Raw genomic sequence first — 18213 nt, forward strand, 5'->3', positions numbered from 1 at the left:
TGAACTACAACTTACTGCCGCCATTGTAGCTGCAGTCTAATGGAATTGGATAAACATTATGGTAGCCATCTGCTGAGTGACCCAGTCTGACAAGGCACAAGTGGTAGATTTCTGCACTGCATTTGTTCATGATGCATAGTCTCAACATTTCTCCTGTCTGCCTCCCTTTCATTATGCACATGGATCTTCATGGCTAGAATTCTTGTGCTGCAGTGCCCTCTGGCTGGGCCTATGAGTACTCTTCCCTTAAATAAAGTCTACCAGTCTCAGATGAAGGGATTTGCAGCTCTTTTCTGGCTGCTCATTCTCAAATCCAATCTTGTACTGGTGTGGTCTGCTGCAACAATGCAGCATCTGTGAAGTGGGGTCACAATGAACTCAGGAGTTTACTCGAGTCCATAAAATCATTTGCAGGTTCCTCATGTGGGTGCTTCTCCTTTTGCCTCATGGACAGTGGCAAATCTCCCATGTTCTTGATGCATGGACTGTAGGAGAAAAAGCATGTGTGTGTTGTATCTGCTATACAAAAAAAAAAGATCAGCTGAGGAAATGCCAGTAATATGATTAAAGGGATGAATCAACGTCATCTAGAAACACATGCTGTCACTCTTGGCAATTCAAGAAGATGATGCCAGTTCCACATCACCCTCCAGAAAGGAACTGCAAACATTTCTCCAAAGGAGTAAGCCTTTTTACATCAAGTGATCCACTGGTAGTTAGGATGAAATCTCGGTCAAATTTAGCCAGCCAAAGTCGGTGAATTTTTGTTGTTACAGTGAAGATTTAAATGTGGGAGGTGAATCAAGTCTCACGATTGTAGATTGGTAAATATATCAGATGAGTACATAAAGGCTTTTTCCAAAAGTATTAATATTCATCTTGTACAACAATATTGTCATTATATACATGGAATAAAAATACATTCTGAAGAGGGGTCATTTTGATACATTGCTCAAGTCACGAGATTTCTTGCAGCATTGATCTAGTCCTAAGAACCGCAGTGAGTTTATTATCTCTTGCTATTGCTTTCCAGGCCTTTTTAAGAGAAGTCTTGGGCAGTGCGACAGATTATGTTGTGTTTATATTGTATATAGATATGTTTTTGGGAGATAAATTGAGGCAGGTTTTTTTTTAAGTGTAGGTTGCATACAAAACAGATCTCATTTAAAATACTAGAGCTCTGCTCAAGCCAGACAGGGTGGCTCCTGGGTACCTTTGCAATAACTCTGGGGAGTGCCTAAGAGTCTTCACTAATGGATTGTTGTTTTAAAAAGCAACACATGAAAGAGATTAGAGGAGTAGTTCGGATCCGCAGGCTATCTGAAGTGCAGCTTGCTATTCTAAGAGGGTCATGTGGTTTTGCGAGCAGAGAGAGTCAAACAGGCTTTTTCTCAGAGAGAGAGAGAAAAATAAGTTTTGCAGTGCTAAAGTCAGCAGCAGCAGCTGGAACTGGAAAAGGACAAGCTGGCAAGCTTGTAGAAAAACCCCATTTGGAAGATAGGTTGTGAGTGCTTAGTTCAGCCTGGTCAAAACTTTGTGGTTCATACAAGAGGAGAGCACTAGCTTCCTAATGTTTCACAGAATAAGAGAAACCAAAAGGAACTCTGTGATGACCTGAAAGAAAGAGGTTATCATCTAGAAAGTTCCTTCAGCAAGACACTGATGTGACTGATAAAAAGGGATCAGTTTGTGTCCAGGAAGAACAAATCTTTCTCTGAAAACTGACAAGAACCTTCCTGAGCGGTAACCATTCACCTTTCAAGCGCCAAAGGCTGGTGAACTTCATAAATGTTCAATTCTGTGCATAGTATAAGAAATGCCTGCAACCAGTGAACTTGGAGGAATGAGAGGTGAGATTGGACTGTGAATCAAAGAACTTTTCTGAACTTGCATACACATTATATACACGTGTGCTTTTAATTAGAAGGGGGCTAAGTTAGATTTGTTAAGTTAATAGAGACAAGTTAAAATGTGATCCTGTTTTCATGTTTAAAGATAATTAAAAGCAATTTTTGTTTAAGTAACCATTTATCTTGGTGAAAATCTTTTGTTGCTGGATTTTGGGGTCCTCTGAACTCATAACAGCAGGCACTAAGCTATGCTAACTATTCCTGATCAGCCTTGGTCTTTCCAAATCTACATAATCACTACTTCCAATGTCCTTCTCCTTGAGGACAGAAAAGAAGGGAGGGATTAGTTGGGTTGATTGGGTTAATTACTGAAATATTTTGATTTGCCTATTAGCATCAGAATTGTGGATTAATAATTAAAAACAATGGTGCCAAATGAGTTAATATTACACTATCTAATGCAATATTTTTTTCCATTCAGCAGATTGTAATGCAACTGTATTCAGGTATACCCCACTTTACAAAAGGTAGAGCATTCCTATGAAACCTTTCGCAATCCGAAATTTCATAAAGCGAAGACCCATTCTCTACTATTGAAAGCTGTTTTGGTAAAAGCAAAAACTCATTCAAATTTCTTTCTGATAATGAATACAGGTTTCTTCGTAAAAGCAAAGTTGCATAAAGTGAGTTCGTAAAGCAGGGCAGAGTCAGTGTCAGAACAAATCTAATTGAGGGGGCATTAGGGTAACTATGGGAGGGGAAGGCAGCATAAACTGCCATTCGTGTGCCATTCCCATTCGGGGACACTGCCCGCGAATGTCCTCCCATGACACTGTCCCTGAAGCGGGGTATACCTATACCGATATTTACTCTGGCACTCTAGCATACAGCAATTTTGATTTTAAAATCATAATTTCAGTCTGCAATAAATCAAGTATCAATTGTTCTCAAGTAATAAATGCATCTTCTATTTAATAAAATGAGGCACTGATGCTTTCCTAACAGAAAAGCTGCATTAAAATATTGCCAATCTATAATGCTATTTGAAATATTTAAAGGTAACAGGATGAAGTCAAATGTTTAATCAAAATTGCAACAATGGAATGATAATTAGATATTTTAATACAATTGAATTAATTTGTAGTTTCCAAAGATTTCTTTGTGTTCACATAAAAGCACATTTTTCCAAAAATGTACTGCTGAATATTAATTAACTCTTGTGGTAGAAAGGGAAATAGAACAGACAAATGTGACACTTCAGTAAATTCACAATTTTACAATGTTTCTGTTCATGATAGATTTTTTTTTATATATAAAAGTGCCCCCCAAGTCAACCACCTTCTTCCTCAATTCACCTTCAACATAATAATGCTTTTCTGACAAACACCCCGAAGGAATTGTTTGCCACTTTGGCTCCTCTTGGATATTAGGCACCAGCTGGTCTGTCATGTCTGCAAGCTTTTACATAAAAAAATTACTTTACAGACCAGGCAGCTTAGAAAAAAATTACGTTCACGACTCCAATGGATTTGCATTCAATCAAGTTAATTGAAACATAAAAAAAGACAAGTTATAGCAGAACTGTACAAATTTAATTAAAAGGTTTGTACATAAATGGCAAACTAGTTCCTTCAGATCACTGGAACAATGGAATTATTTAATACAATTTTTTCCTCTATTTTCCTAATATTAGCTTCATAGAGTTTTGGGTACACAGGTGTCAGATGCTTTCTGTCATTTCAAAAGACTCTTACTTGTATAAAATTGAATGACAATTAATTCTGAAGCTAACTGAAACCGGGGAATCATTACATCTAATTGTGATGCTGTTGTCCCTGATAACCACATTAGCATCCTAAACAGAATAATGAAGCTAACTGCACCAATCCATTCACCAGAACTCTCACTTACCATCATTTATAAAAGTGTTGCAAATTACACTTACTTCACCCTATGCAAAGTAATCACTAGCTTGTAAAAATACTGCTTTAAAAAATTAAACTATTTTCAACATAATATTTTATTACCTGATTTTGCAAATCTAGTTCTAAATATTTAGGATTAATGAAGTTAGCACACAAAACAGAACACCATATAATTTTTTTCTCACAATTAAATTGAATGGTTAGACAAACATTCTTAATGTGTGCAATTCTTTCCTGTAAAAAAATGTCTTCTTGAGAACCACTTATACTACACAGCAAATCTGTTCTTGGCACTTCACACACTGTATTAGTTTTCAATAATTTAGCTTCTTGTATCCTAGGACTCTGCTCCAATTTCTGCCTTGTCCAGGACTACTGTTGGTGACCAACTCCTGCATCTTCAGGGGAGCCACTGAAGGGGAGTATTCACCATGATTGGTGCAACTTATTAACTCCTATCTCATACCATGGTAGGACTTGCACAGTAAATGGCAAGGATCCAGAGAGTGTTGTAGAACAGAGACCAAGGGATTATAGGTAGATAGTGGCAATTCAGGTGAAAAAGGCATTTAGCACATCTGCCGTCAGTGAACAGTATGTGAAGAAAAAAAGGAGGGACCATGATACAGCTGCGCAAAGCATTGATGAGAGAACGCTTGGAGTACTGTGTGCAGTTTTGGTCACCCAGCTAATAGAAGGGTGTCAATAAATTGGAAGGGCAGCACAGTTGGTGTAGCAGTATGGTTAGTGTAGTGGTTAGTGCAATGCCCTTTCAGCACCAATGATGTGGTCTGGGATTCGAAAACCCATGCCATAAGGAGTTTGTGCATTTTCCGTGTCTGTGAAGGTTTTCCCCCGGGGGGTTCTGATTTCCTCCCACTATTCAAAAAGTACAGGGGTTGTGGGTTAATTGGGTGTAAATTGGGCAGCACGGACTCATTGGCCGAAATGGCCTATTGCCATGCCGAATGTCTAAATTAAAATTAGAGGAAATTCACCAGGATGTTTCCAGGAGTGGAGGGCTTGAATTAAAGGGAGAGATTGGATCGCTGTGATTTCATTCTCTAGCATATAGGAGGCTGAAGGGTGACCTTATTAGAGGTTTATAGAATCATGAAGGGCATGGATAAAGTGAATGTTCAGTCTATTTCCCAGGTTACAAAATTCTATAGCTATGGAGTGAGATTTGATATAAGAGGGAAGAGATTAAAGAGGTACCTGAGGAGCAACCTTTTCCACTCAGAGAAGATGCCAGAGGAAGCTATTGGGTATAATTACAATGTTCAAAAGGCATTTGGATAGATACAGATAGGAAGGGGTTAGAAGGACCAAATGCAAGCAAATGAGACAAGCCCAGAATTAAAACTTGGTCAGAATAGACAGGTTGGGGCAAAGGGCCTGTTCAATGCTGTATGGAACATGCAGGAGTTGGCATTCTCCTCAAACTGTAATAAGACTGGAAGAATGAGCAGAGGCCAGAAATACAGGACAAGCTCCTGGAAGAGCTTGTAGCTGGAGGCTACATTTGACTATGCTGTTCAGGGACCAATCCGACTGCTGAGAACAGTGAATAAAATGCACTCACATCCTCACTGCAAACTTGTGCAACCACAGAGATCTCCTGCAGGAACTGCAAGCTGATTTTATCAGGCTAATCTCTTGCAAGATTGGATCTCTTACTGAAATGGGCTGTAGCCAGTCACGAGTTGGACAGCGGCAGAATTGATATTCTCAATTTAAAAGCCTATTCAAAACTCTTTCTCTTCTTCCCTCCATGCCCCACCATTCCATTGGCAGTTTGTATTTTTCTGTATACCCTTTGTTCATTCATCTTCCAGTCATACAACATTCTAAAGGCAAAACTGACTCATGCACCTCAATCTGGAAGATCAAAAAAAAGGGAGAGAAAATAAGAGGGTTAATTAAAATCAGGATTACTCTTGTAGATTGATCTGCAGTTTGCATTTGGTCTCCCAGTGTAGAGGGAAAGCTAGATGCAACATACCAAATTAAAAGTGGTTCAAATTACTATTCCAAGTTCAAAGAACACCATCTTTTAAATCCACAAGTGTCAAAGTTACATTTTTAAACATTCCATTGGTTATATTTCTAAGTTTTGTTGAATCTCAGAGATCAAAGGAACGAGAGGAAGACCTAAAGGGGAACTGGAAGTTCAATCAGAAGGGATTGTAGTGGTCACTCAACTTGCATGTTCTGCCAAGTGTATTGATGATAATACTGCAAGCATCAAATGTAGAATACTAAATCAACATTTGGCAATAGAGACAGTGAAGCATTTAATATCATCTTTCAAAATTCTATTGATTACGGAAGATTCCTATGGATTGAAGTTTAGCAAATATGACCCAATTACTTAAGAAAAAAATGTACGACTGGTTAGTCCAACATTAGTAGTAGGTAAAATACTAAAATTATTAATTTAAAACACCCTTAAAAGAATAACAGGGACCGAGTCAGCATGAAATTATGAAAAAGAAATCCTGTTTGGCTGTTAAGAATTCCTTGAGAAGGTGGCCTATGGAATAAATAAGTAAACAGTGAATGCTGTATATTTACCTTTTCAGAAGGCACAAGTTTCCACACAGATACTCAGTTAACGACGTTAGAGGTCTGACGTGGATATGTACTGCATGGATTAACAATTGGTGAACAGGCAAAAATTAAGAGAATGAAGGAATATGGAAAATGGTGTGAGAGGAAAAAAATCAGCCATGAGCCAGATAAGTGGATCAACAAGCCTGATGGCCAATTCCTGGTCTTTATTCTTGTTTTTCTTGCCTCCAACAATTGTATAGGAAACCATTTTGAAAGCCCAAATTTACTCCCTTCCATTTAACAAAAATATTGACTAAGCAAATCATTCAGCAGCCACTGGTATTCCCTTCTTACTACACCAGAGTGTTGATTAGATCAGTTTTCATAACCAATTTGAATCATCTCATCCAATGGACACTACTTCTAACCAATAAAGCAAGGCATAAAATTGTCACCATTACACTTTGGAAATCAACTGACCAAAGAGTAGCCATTGTTTTATGATTACTTTGATCAGTGCAACAAGAGAAACCTTTCCTTGTATAAATGTTCTGGATTACCATGTACAGTATTTGCTGACATTGGAACAAAAAAAATTGACTGGAATTTTAATTTTGAGCATTATCTATTTTTATTTTAGACTTCAAGAATCTGCACTTTTTTTCCATTGAAAAGGAAGATAAATTTTGTCACAGGTTTTGGAAGGAGAGCTAGTTATATACTATTTTAGTGGAAGGAAATTTCAACAAATTTACATCTCAAATTACTATCACAAAATTACTCTTGAAAAAATATTTTGGTTGAAACCCACGAGATGAAATTTTCTCATTCTATACCACTACTTTCCAATCTACGCAAATATTGTTAAAGATTCCCAAAATCTCTCAGTAAAATCATGAATAAATTTATTTATTTCTTAAATCTCATTTCCCAGTTCTAATCTCAAACAATTCAGTAAGTTTGAGCTTTTCAGTGAAAGAAAATGACACACCCTTCATCAACTTTGCAGAACTATTTCTTGTAAGGCAGCGTGAACAGAATTTTCAAATGGAAAATGTTCAATTAAGCCAAAAGAAGAATCTCATTATTTTAGAATTGTCAAGAAGGAAAAATAATTTTACAGGTCATAGTCATACAGCACAGAAGATCCCCACTTGACCCAAGTCATCCTTGCATTTCTGGGCGAGTTCCACTTGCTTACAGTGATCTACATCGTTCCATGCCTTTCCTAGCCAGAGATCTGTCCAAATACCTTTTGACCATCACAGTGCTGGGTTTCCTCTGACAGATATGAATTCCATCTCAATGAAAAAAAGTTGCTGCTCAGATCTCTGTTAAATCTCTTCCCTTTGTTCGAGTTTGAGAACTGCCTGTCCTCGTGATGTTATAAACTTCTACAAGGTCACTGCACACCCTCTGACATGTGAGGGAATAAAGACCCAAACACCTTAAATGTGAGATTAAGGTTTTCAATTGTTTTGTAGATTATCAAATGCATTAATTACTTTGTTAGCCCTCATCTTATTTTGCAATTGCAAAAGGAATTTGAAGATTAACGTCAAGTATCAAGTCGAGAGTGAACAAATGGGGCTGAAATAGTTTTTGAAGACAGGATCCATTTGTTTTACTCTGATAGTGATGTGAATCTGTTAGAGCCCTCTTGTCATAATGGCTCTTTGTAATCTTTGAACAAGGGAAAACATCTTACCAGTTGCCAGGGGTTACCTCTTTAAATGCCAATGGCCAATCAAACAATTGGCCTTTCAATCAATTACTTCGTCAACTTTAGCTCAGAACTAATAGTCTCCAAGTCAAGAATTAATGGGTTATAGAAATTTTAATATATAATCTAGATTGCAAGATTGCTCCTCCAAATAAAATTTATTTCAAAGATATGCCTCCTTACCAAGAGTGACTATTTCCAACTGTTCCCCTCCTAGACCCTCATTACTCAATGCCAACTTTTTGAACTGAGCTATTCCTGAGATCATCATTTCAAAATAGTAGTGCTAGTGGAGCTGTTGGAATGGCAGCACTGCCACTGATGAACACCAGGGGTGACAGCGCTGCCTCAAAGGGGTCAACCCCCACAGTACTAAACCCAGCAGCTCTGTACAGGCTTCAAACAGCCTCTTAAAGGAGCCAACACTGTTGGTAAATAACCATGGAGTTCTTTGCCTAACATGGCGGCTCCTGTGCTTGGCAGTGGCCATGAGGGTTTGCAGACTCGCAGGGCACCAGAAACAGGCATAATACTCCCTGATGAGAAGCAGAGATGACCAAACAGGGAGAGTGACTATGTGAGCAAACCAGCGAGAATCTTGACTGCTGAGGGACCCACAAAGGCCACGAGCAACGAGGTCAGGAGACCCACATGGGCTGAGGGAAACTTCCTCGTGAGAACCAGGTATTGAAGTCAAGATTCGCAATGGTGCTGAGGGAAAGAAGGGCATTGGGTGGTGAAGACTTCCTAATTGTGTTGGAGCTTTGGTTCTGGAGCCTGAGTTGCCGATGAATCGAACAGGAGTCTGTGCAGCTGCAGCGGTTGCAGGAGTACTGGAGGGGAAATCCACACACAACGAGGTTGTATCTCATGGGTTACTCTAAATGGATTCTTTTGCTCTTTCTCGCTTACTGTAAGAGGTGCTGGATGACATGAATGTTAACTCTCTGTCTTATGGCATGCAGAAAGCAATTTTGTGAAATACAGATTGAGAACCCTTTATCCAAAAAGCTCCAAAATCTGAAATCTTTTCAGCACCAACATGACACCACAAGTAGAAAATTCCACCCCTGATCTCAGTTGCCCATGTGAGTTTCCCCTTCAGCTTTTCCACTATTAACAGAAATAAGACCCAAGTCCACTCACCTATCTCCCAACAACTACCCTCCCCTCATCTCATTTATTCAATTGGATACAAAAGCTGACTTAGCATTTTGAAATAATCCAAATTTAAAACTATGTGCAGAGGTGTCCTGGCTAAAATTGTTCAGCCCATCCCCACCTCTTAACTATCAAAAATAATTTCACATCAGTTTTGAAATATATTTTGAATACTTTGATCAAACCACCTCTTTACCTTCCTTCCAGGTTACTACCTCATACTTTAACTCTTTGAATGTATCTGTCAATCTCATAAATCTAGGCCACCTCCAAGGCCAATGCACTCAAGGTCAGTGCCCCAAAGCTTTCTAAAATTTATTTCTATTGGAATGTAATTGTTCTGAAATTCTAATTGCAGTTCCTTCAACTATTTCCAGAAGTCTTGTGTACTTTACCAAGGTTCAAAAAGGTAGATCGCAAATATGAATTTGAGAAATCTAGAAATACAAGTTCTGTGATTGCATCACATGCAAGCCAAAGTTTGACAATATTCTATATCCTTCCTAAATATACAAAATATATTTATTTTTGTAAACCAAGTTTTATTTTCTCTATTCACAAACTATTTGCAGATAAAGAAATACTGAAAAACTAAAAATGATGTACTGTCATCATCAATTTTGTGCACATACTGTGGCAGATCATTTGTAAATTATAGATAGTATCATTAAACAGCAGCTGAGTGGAGCTCTGCAAACAATGTAGAAAAATATTTTTCCCTGTAGAAGCAAGCTCCTGCTTTCAACCAGATAATAACTGGAATTCACTGCCAATTTTATTGGCAGCTAACTGCACACACAAGTCATGATTTCGCAAATGAAGATTTAGGAAGGGGGCTGTCTGCGTCTGCTGCAGCTTCGCTGGTGGATGATGGACAATGCAGGACAAACGCAACGGCTGCAAGGGAAATTCTGTTCTGGGTTTGGTGCTGCTGCATCACAGTTCTTCCTCCATCTCCTTTTGTCCTCAAGGCCAGCCCTGCTCATGTTCTCAAAGGACACAGACAGGTGAACGGTGTGCAGCCAGGCCGCGAGATCAGGCAACAGCAGACCACTGGCGATGGTCAATACGACAGGCACCAAGGGATTTCTTTTTCAGAGCCCCTCTGTCATGGTGGCCAATGGAGAGTTTGCCATATAGCACAATCTTGGACAGGCAATGATCCATCCTAGAGATATGCAGGGAAACAACACACATGCAGAACAAGTATTCATATGTACAAATAAATAAATATTGTTTCATGAACACTGAGGATACTTGGAAACTTGTCATTCATGGATCCATATTACAAGATTATCAAGGTTAAAATTCTCCAACTACACATCCATGTTTGAAGCTTTTATTTGTAACTAGGTAAAAGTCAAAATATTTTGATGGACTCCAGGGATATTAGTGCTTTTATTCCAATGATTGCATCTCCTTGGACTCAACAATAAAAAAAATCAGTAAAACATTGAGACTAGTTTGCATGGATGACCCTTAAATTTTAAGTTTATTTGAACCTAGCACAGTGAGAAGAGTATTTCTATGTGCAGACCTACAGGTTATCTCTAATATTTCATACAAGTCATGTATAGACGACAATTTACAGAGCATAGGATTATTCTGAAAAGGAAGATCAGGTCAAGGCAGTATGAGGACACGGCTAGGGGTTTATTTTGCCTGTTGGCTGTAGGAACAAAACTGTCCTCGGTCAGTTGGAAGTAAAACACAAAGTCTCCAGACACTATGGATGAAGCCACAGTGCTGGAGAAGCTCAGCTGATCAAACAGTGCATTTCATATAGCAAAGAAATATCTTTATCTGAGTTTCTCCAGCATGGTTTGCTGGTATGTGTTTTCACACTCTTAAGTCTTCTTTCCAATGGGACTTGGAAAAAGAGAGCATGTTTGAGGTGTGATGGTTCTTTCAGTACACTGGCTACCTTTCCCAGAGAGTGCAATATTAATAAATGTTCTAAGCTGTATTCACTTCCTTCTGTAGTTTTAAAGGGAAATATTTAATTAATCTCAGTAGGTTTTAGAATACTTAACTTCCTGCAAGCCAAGTTAAAGATGAACCTTATAAAAAAATATCAAGATTTCTTCAATAGTAGTGATAATGGTTTTATCTGGTAATATATCAATTTTTTCGCACTACTGGGATATCTGATTCAATCATACTGTCAATTATTTTTCAAAATTCATATCTTTCCCTGACCCTTCATTTCTAATGAAATGTAATTTAAATGCTCCATTACTAACCAATAAATTACAATTTTTCATTTCAGGCTCCTAAAACTCTTTTCTCCTACTAAACCTCAAAAGAGAAACTACATGATACAATTACCCACCTATATCTGAAATTGTTTTATTTTTGGTAAGTAAAATGAGCAAATTAATTTATTACGTTTACTGATAGGAAATAAAACAACTTATTGCACATTCAAAACAAAGTTTGTTAGTTTCCACACTGGGCTTTCCTTGGTCACCAAATAAACAAATCTGTTTCAAACTGTATTAGATTGGTTTAATTGTGCCTATAATCAGTCTCAAATGAAATTATTTTCTCTATATTCCCATCCATTCATCCAGAACCTCCACAACTCATAAAAAGACACATTCTAATCTACATTGTAGTGATTAATGGTCCTTAAAGAACATTTCCAATCCTTGTCCCAATTACATGACCCGATTTATAGTGAATGCTGGCAGTCAGGCAATTCATCTCACAAAGAACATTGGGTGATGCAATTCTGAGTACAAAGGCACCATCTAGCAGCAATTCCTCCATGGCCCCACAATAAAACAGGAATAGAAATATCGGACACTACTAGGATATATGATTCAATCATACTGCCAATTATTTTTCAAAATTCATATCTTTCATTGACCCTCCACTTCTAATGTACAAATACAATCAAATGACCATATAATGCTCTGCCATTATTAACCAATAAAGTGTAATTTTTCATGACGAGCTCCTGTATTTCAAAAGTTTTCCCCTACCAAACCTACCCTATTGCTCCATATACAAAAATATTCACAAAGGAATCCAGCAAGAATAACAAAAATGTTTTAAAAATAGCTAAAGAATGTATTGAACCAAAATGAGTATTTTAACTAGGTCCACTGACTTAATTTAAGCTTGCAACATAAAGGCCCCTTAAAGTGCCTTGCTGAGCTGGTCTCATTTGCATGCATTTGCCCCATACTTTTAAACTTTTCATAGCCATGAAAAAGATTTATCTGAAAAGAAAACATGAATATTCTCCCCCAGTTGCTCAATCACTTAAATTAGAATGACTCCTTTCCAAATGCACACCATTCATGGTGTGACCAAATTACAACACCAAATCAGACTATACTATACATGCTTGAGTTAAGATCTGAAAGTGTTGGCACCATCAAAATGATCACACCCCTATCCTTCAGTAATAGGCACAAGGAGATAATACCACAAATTTTACATATACTACATTGGCAATAGGCTATGCTCCATTCAAGGCTCCTTCCAGCCACCCACAAATTGCAACAGCAAGGACAGTATTCAATTAGTTCCAGAACATTAGAAAGGTATACTTGAAAACATTTCAGATCGCCGTTGAATAGAAAATGGGATCAGTAAATGTTTTATTCCTCCGTAACTCATGTCAAACTCAACTGAGATTACTTATTGCAAGAATAGACTTTTCTAGAATTGAATTTCATCACTGAATATTGCAAGAGCTCACCCACCCCCCCAACCAACCACCCACCCACCCCCACCAGTTGTCCCTCACAGCAGACTTCTCCAAAAGCAATGTTGGTCAATTACTAAATTAGAAACAGGAAGGAGAAACAGAACAGTTTGAAATGCCTCTCGATGTTCTTGTTTATTACAATTTATCTACAGCTAAACCACAATAAAGAAAACCTCTTCACTGCTCAACTATCTGTCAGATTTTCAATTGGAATTTGTTGTTAGTTTCAGTAATAGCAAGGAAATGTTACACAGAAATCAGATGTTTCATTAACATTAGAAAGATGGCATATAGATTCAAAGTTGTATTCCTTTAGAAAAAAAATTACATAATTTAAGGGGTAAATATTCTATATTTTTACAAATTTGGATGTTAGAATAATGAGATTAAAATAATTTTTTTTTGTCTTGAATTTTTCAAACCAGTGAAGCTTTCCCTAAATGAGTAATAGTTTTTGGAAAAATGTTCTTTTTGGGATCCTTGAGTGTCATCTGAAGCAATCCAAATTAATATAAGACACAAGAGAAACTTGTCCGTGAACTACTCTTTGCAGACGGTGCCGCTTTAGTTGCCCATTCAGAGCCAGCTCTTCAGCGCTTGATGTCCTGCTTTGCGGAAACTGCCAAAATGTTTGGCCTGGAAGTCAGCCTGAAGAAAACTGAGGTCCTCCATCAGCCAGCTCCCCACCATGACTACCAGCCCCCCCACATCTCCATCGGGCACACAAAACTCAAAACAGTCAACCAGTTTACCTATCTTGGGTGCACCATTTCATCAGATGCAAGGATCGACAACGAGATAGACAACAGACTCGCCAAGGCAAATAGCGCCTTTGGAAGACTACACAAGAGTCTGGAAAAAAAACCAACTGAAAAACCTCACAAAGATAAGCGTATACAGAGCCGTTGTCATACCCACACTCCTGTTCGGCTCCGAATCAAGAATCCTCTACCGGCATCACCTACGGCTCCTAGAACGCTTCCACCAGCGTTGTCTCCGCTCCATCCTCAACATCCATTGGAGCGCTTTCATCCCTAACGTCAAAGTACTCGAGATGGCAGAGGTCGACAGCATCGAGTCCACGCTGCTGAAGATCCAGCTGCGCTGGGTGGGTCACGTCTCCAGAATGGAGGACCATCGCCTTCCCAAGATCGTGTTATATGGTGAGCTCTCCACTGGCCACCATGACAGAGGTGCACCAAAGAAAAGGTACAAGGACTGCCTAAAGAAATCTCTTGGTGCCTGCCACATTGACCACCGCCAGTGGGCTGATATCGCCTCAAACCGTGCATCTTGGTGCCTCACAGTTTGGCGGGCAGCAACCTCCTTTGAAGAAGACCGCAGAGCCCACCTCACTGACAAAAGGCAAAGGAGGAAAAACCCAACACTCAACCCCAACCAACCAATTTTCCCCTGCAGCCACTGCAACCGTGTCTGCCTGTCCCGCATCAGACTTGTCAGCCACAAACGAGCCTGCGGCTGACGTGGACTTTTACCCCCTCCATAAATCTTCGTCCGCGAAGCCAAGCCAAAGAAGATTTTATATTTAAATTTTAGTTATTGGGGCTAGTTTAGGTTAAGGGGGGAATCTAGCTTTAGCAGTATCTTTCAGTATTTTTCTTTTTTCTATATATTATCAATGTGGTGATAGGTTTCCTCTATTGCAGTGGTTCCCAACCTTTTTCCACTCACATCCCACTTTAAGTCATCCCAATGCTAGCGGTGCTTTGCGATTCGTAAGGGATTGCTTAAGGTGGGATGTGAGCGGGAAAGGGAAGGTTGAGAATCACTGCTCTGGACTCAATTGTTACTGAAATATTTTGCTCAAGACAAATTGTCATTGGCCCATTTCCTTTGGAGCTATGAACCTGTGCACATAACGAGTCAATGAGGTACGATTAAAACAGTGGTTTTCAACCTTTTTCTTTCCACCCACATCCCGCCTTCAGCAATCCCTTACTAATCACCGGGCACCGACGGCATAGGGAATACTTGAAAGTGAATACTTGTGAGTGGAAAGAAAAATGTTGGGAACCACAGCTCTGGTGTATACTGTATATACGGAGCTGGCCCAACCAAATGCAAAAAAGAGGGAGAACAGTTTTGGCGACTCTTCCCCCGTGGTCTCGGGCCATAAAGGTCGAGCCGCCTCTCCCTTCCCGTACCAGCCAGCAAGGAAGGGTCTTCTGTCCATTGAAGCCGACAAGTTCCCTCAGCCTAGTCTTTGTGGTTACCACCATCAATATATTTGCCAACACTGTGATTTGCAGTGAATATTCATCACATAGGCTGATTTTAAAAGAAAAACCTCTTCCAGGTGATGAAATCAATAAATAACAATCAAATTCAAACAGAATTCTGCCCCCAGGGGATTTGAATGGGGAAGAAGATGAGGAGGACACACCAGGCCCAAAGTATAGTGGAGCCATGAAAGAAAACTAGTCACCACCACCACCAACACAGCGGTGCCAAATGGTGTTATCAATAGCAACACCTCGACTAACACATCTTGTGTCGCCATTTTCTTTTAATTGGACTTCCTCCTATCCGAGAGGCCCTGCAACATGGTGTGTGGGGATGCAAACATGAAGGGGCGGTCAAACCCCCTGCCCACGTGGATTGGACTCAAGAGCCGGCCTTGCAGCGGGACCCAGGAAGGCCGGGTGAGGGCGGAAACGGTCGGATCGCCCTCAACCGCCAACCTGCCGGCCGGCGGCGCGCGGCCGCGCGGGCGGGGGGAAAGGCGGCCGCGGGTGAGCGCGCGAGATGGAGGGGGCGGTTTGCAAATGATGTTTGAAAAGCCAAGTGCGCGCGACGCAGCGACGTAACGATCCTCCAGAGCTGGCGGGGGGGGGGGGGGGGGAGAGAGAGTGAGAGAGAGAGAGGGAGAGAGGGCTCACCGCGCACGCGCACTGGGCCGGCGGGCGCCCTGCTGGGTCGGCGGAACTCACCGAAACACAAGGGCTGGAGGTGGTGCTCGGTGTCGGGGACCGCTGGACCGTGACTAAAGCCATTTATGGAGCTCCCAACACGGCAAATCGCATTCTTGGAACGAGGGCACCGAGAACGTTGATGCTTGAAACGCCTGCCGCCCGATGAACTGCAGTGGATGCAAACGACGCCCCGCACGCCGATGTGTCGGACTCTCCGTCAAACGAAACACTGGCGTTTCTCGGACTGGCGGCGCGACTGCGCACGCGCGACTCCCTCCTCTCTCCCCCACCCCTCCGTGCTTGTCAACAAACCTTAACTCTTTCCTGGCCAGGACTCTAAACCATGACCAGAAATCCGACACCCCCCAAAATCGCTGGTGAAATGAACAGAGGAATCGAACAAATACTGAAAACGAACCAAATGCAGAGAGAGAGGGAGAACGGTTTTGGCGATTTGTGACAATGCCTTTGCAAGATATTTTGGAAAAAAGGCTCAAAAAATCCTCATTTGCTATTTGGAGCTCAGCACAAAGAAAATGCTTACCGGGCGTTTTTCATATGTGCATGTCAATTCTGAACCTCTTCCACATTGCAATTAATGGAACTTCATGCTGTGAAAATCCAAAAGCTGCAAACACAAAAAAAACAGTAAAAACACTACAATTCTGGAGGAACAAAGCAGCGTCCATAGATACACATTAAAACACCGAAATGCTAGAGGAACAGCCAGTATTGCAGCATCCATAGGAGGTAAAGATACATTACCGAAGTTTCAGGCCTGAGCCCTCCTTCAAGGTATCAGCAAAATGCAGGCATGCGTCTGGATAAAGACTGGGAGGGGAGGAGTCCAGTCCAGCAGACAAAACGTGTTAATTGGATATGATAAAAGGGAAGGTGAGCATTGATTTTGGCTCTGTGAAAGGAGGCAAGGAAAGGGTAAGAGAGACAGACAGCTGGGGGAAAAGGAGACAGGGGGAAGAATATAGGGGAGGTTTGTAACAGAAACCAGAGAGGTCGATGTGAACACCATCCGGTCAGAGGGTGCCATGATGGAAGACGAGGTGCTGTTCCCTCCAATTTGCGGGTGGTGACATGTCAGCAAGGGAACGGGACAGAGATTTGAAAGGGGTGGCCACTGGGAGGTCCACACTATTGCGGCGGACAGAGCCGAGGTGCTCAACAAAGCAATCACCCAGTCTGCCCTGTCTCCAATGTACCAACATTTCAGATGGATCTCATCAAGAAATGGGTATTGCATCCCTGGGCCCAGATAAAAGAAAGATCAGCTGCTGTTTCTCTTGTTTATTTCATATCTTTGAGAGAAACGAATACTGTTTTAAGGTTCAAATCTGAGGTCAAATAATCTCCAAGAGCTCGCACACAAAAGTAAACACTTGGGCAAATAAAATATTATTAAATGGAATTAGATAACCAGTATCTAAATTGATTATGCCAATATATTATAAAAACACATAATTCAGTAAAAATTGACAAAACAAAAGCTGTCTAGACAGAAATCTATCTAAATTCAGTAGTAACTAATGAAGTTACATCTCAAATGTCCTCCTTTTCAGGGAACACAGCTTCCCTTCTACTGTGGTTGATTGAACCTTCTCTGACATTCCTCCATTTCTTGGATTTCCACTCATTCCCAACAACCCACCCCCAACCAAACAGAACAAAGAATCCTCAACTTTCATTAGAACATCATCCTTCACCATCCCTCCTAGTTCAGTGACCCTCCCCCCCCACCCCCCAACCCTGGTTCACCAATCTACCCTTGACCCCTGTCTCATTCCTCCCTCCATTTCATCTATATTCAGGCTATATTAACCTTTCTTCACAATCTTGATGAAAGATTTAATCTTGAAAGGCTTAATTAAGTTTCTTGTTTTGTAAAGGTTCTGGTAGTGGAACTTTGTTTATTGTTTTAAATGTTACTTAAAGCAGACTGTAAGTTGTTGAGATGGCAAAAAGTATAATCTAGGAAGGAATTATGAGCAAAGGAATTATAAATTGCAAGGCATAAATAGGTATTGGTACATGCAGTCCCCCATTTTCTAAACAATTAAAGTTTACAGACCTGAGAGCCGGGAGTGATTGCAAATCATTTTCAAAAAAATCAAAAAATTTCTGTAATATGGCAACTTCCCACGTTCTCAGGATGTCACCAAGCACTTAACCAATCAATAAATTACTTAAGTGCTTTTGTTATTATGTAGCAAACCAAGTGGAGAATGTTAGCATCAGTCCAGAATGAACAAATAAGATGACTGACAACTTAAATTGTTTTTGGTGCTATTAGTTGAGAGAGGAATTTGGCTGAGAACTTCCTGTACTTGTA

The 18213-nt window shown here is 40.2% G+C and overlaps 2 protein-coding genes across 5 annotated transcripts in view; one reads left to right on the forward strand and one right to left on the reverse strand.

Annotated features, from left to right (window-relative positions):
* The window catches only part of ssh2a (slingshot protein phosphatase 2a), a 107256-nt gene extending 91135 nt beyond the window's left edge, over positions 1–16121 (reverse strand). The window contains exon 1 of one of the 4 annotated variants that reach the window (XM_069910369.1): positions 15888–16121. In XM_069910369.1, coding sequence (XP_069766470.1) covers positions 15888–15950 — 63 coding nt within the window. In that variant the 5' untranslated portion in view covers positions 15951–16121. Of the gene's footprint in view, positions 1–7836; positions 7973–15887 lie in introns of those variants that run through there. The other 3 variants (XM_069910371.1, XM_069910372.1, XM_069910370.1) reach the window with 3 other exon arrangements.
* The window catches only part of LOC138749241 (EF-hand calcium-binding domain-containing protein 5-like), a 128939-nt gene continuing 126547 nt past the window's right edge, over positions 15822–18213 (forward strand). Inside the window, exon 1 of the mRNA XM_069910364.1 lies at positions 15822–16619. The gene's annotated coding sequence lies outside the window, so the exon portion shown is untranslated. The remainder of the gene's footprint in view (positions 16620–18213) is intronic.

This window comes from Narcine bancroftii, chromosome 14, assembly GCF_036971445.1.
Source record: "Narcine bancroftii isolate sNarBan1 chromosome 14, sNarBan1.hap1, whole genome shotgun sequence".
In the NCBI taxonomy this organism is placed as follows: Eukaryota; Metazoa; Chordata; class Chondrichthyes; order Torpediniformes; family Narcinidae; genus Narcine; species Narcine bancroftii.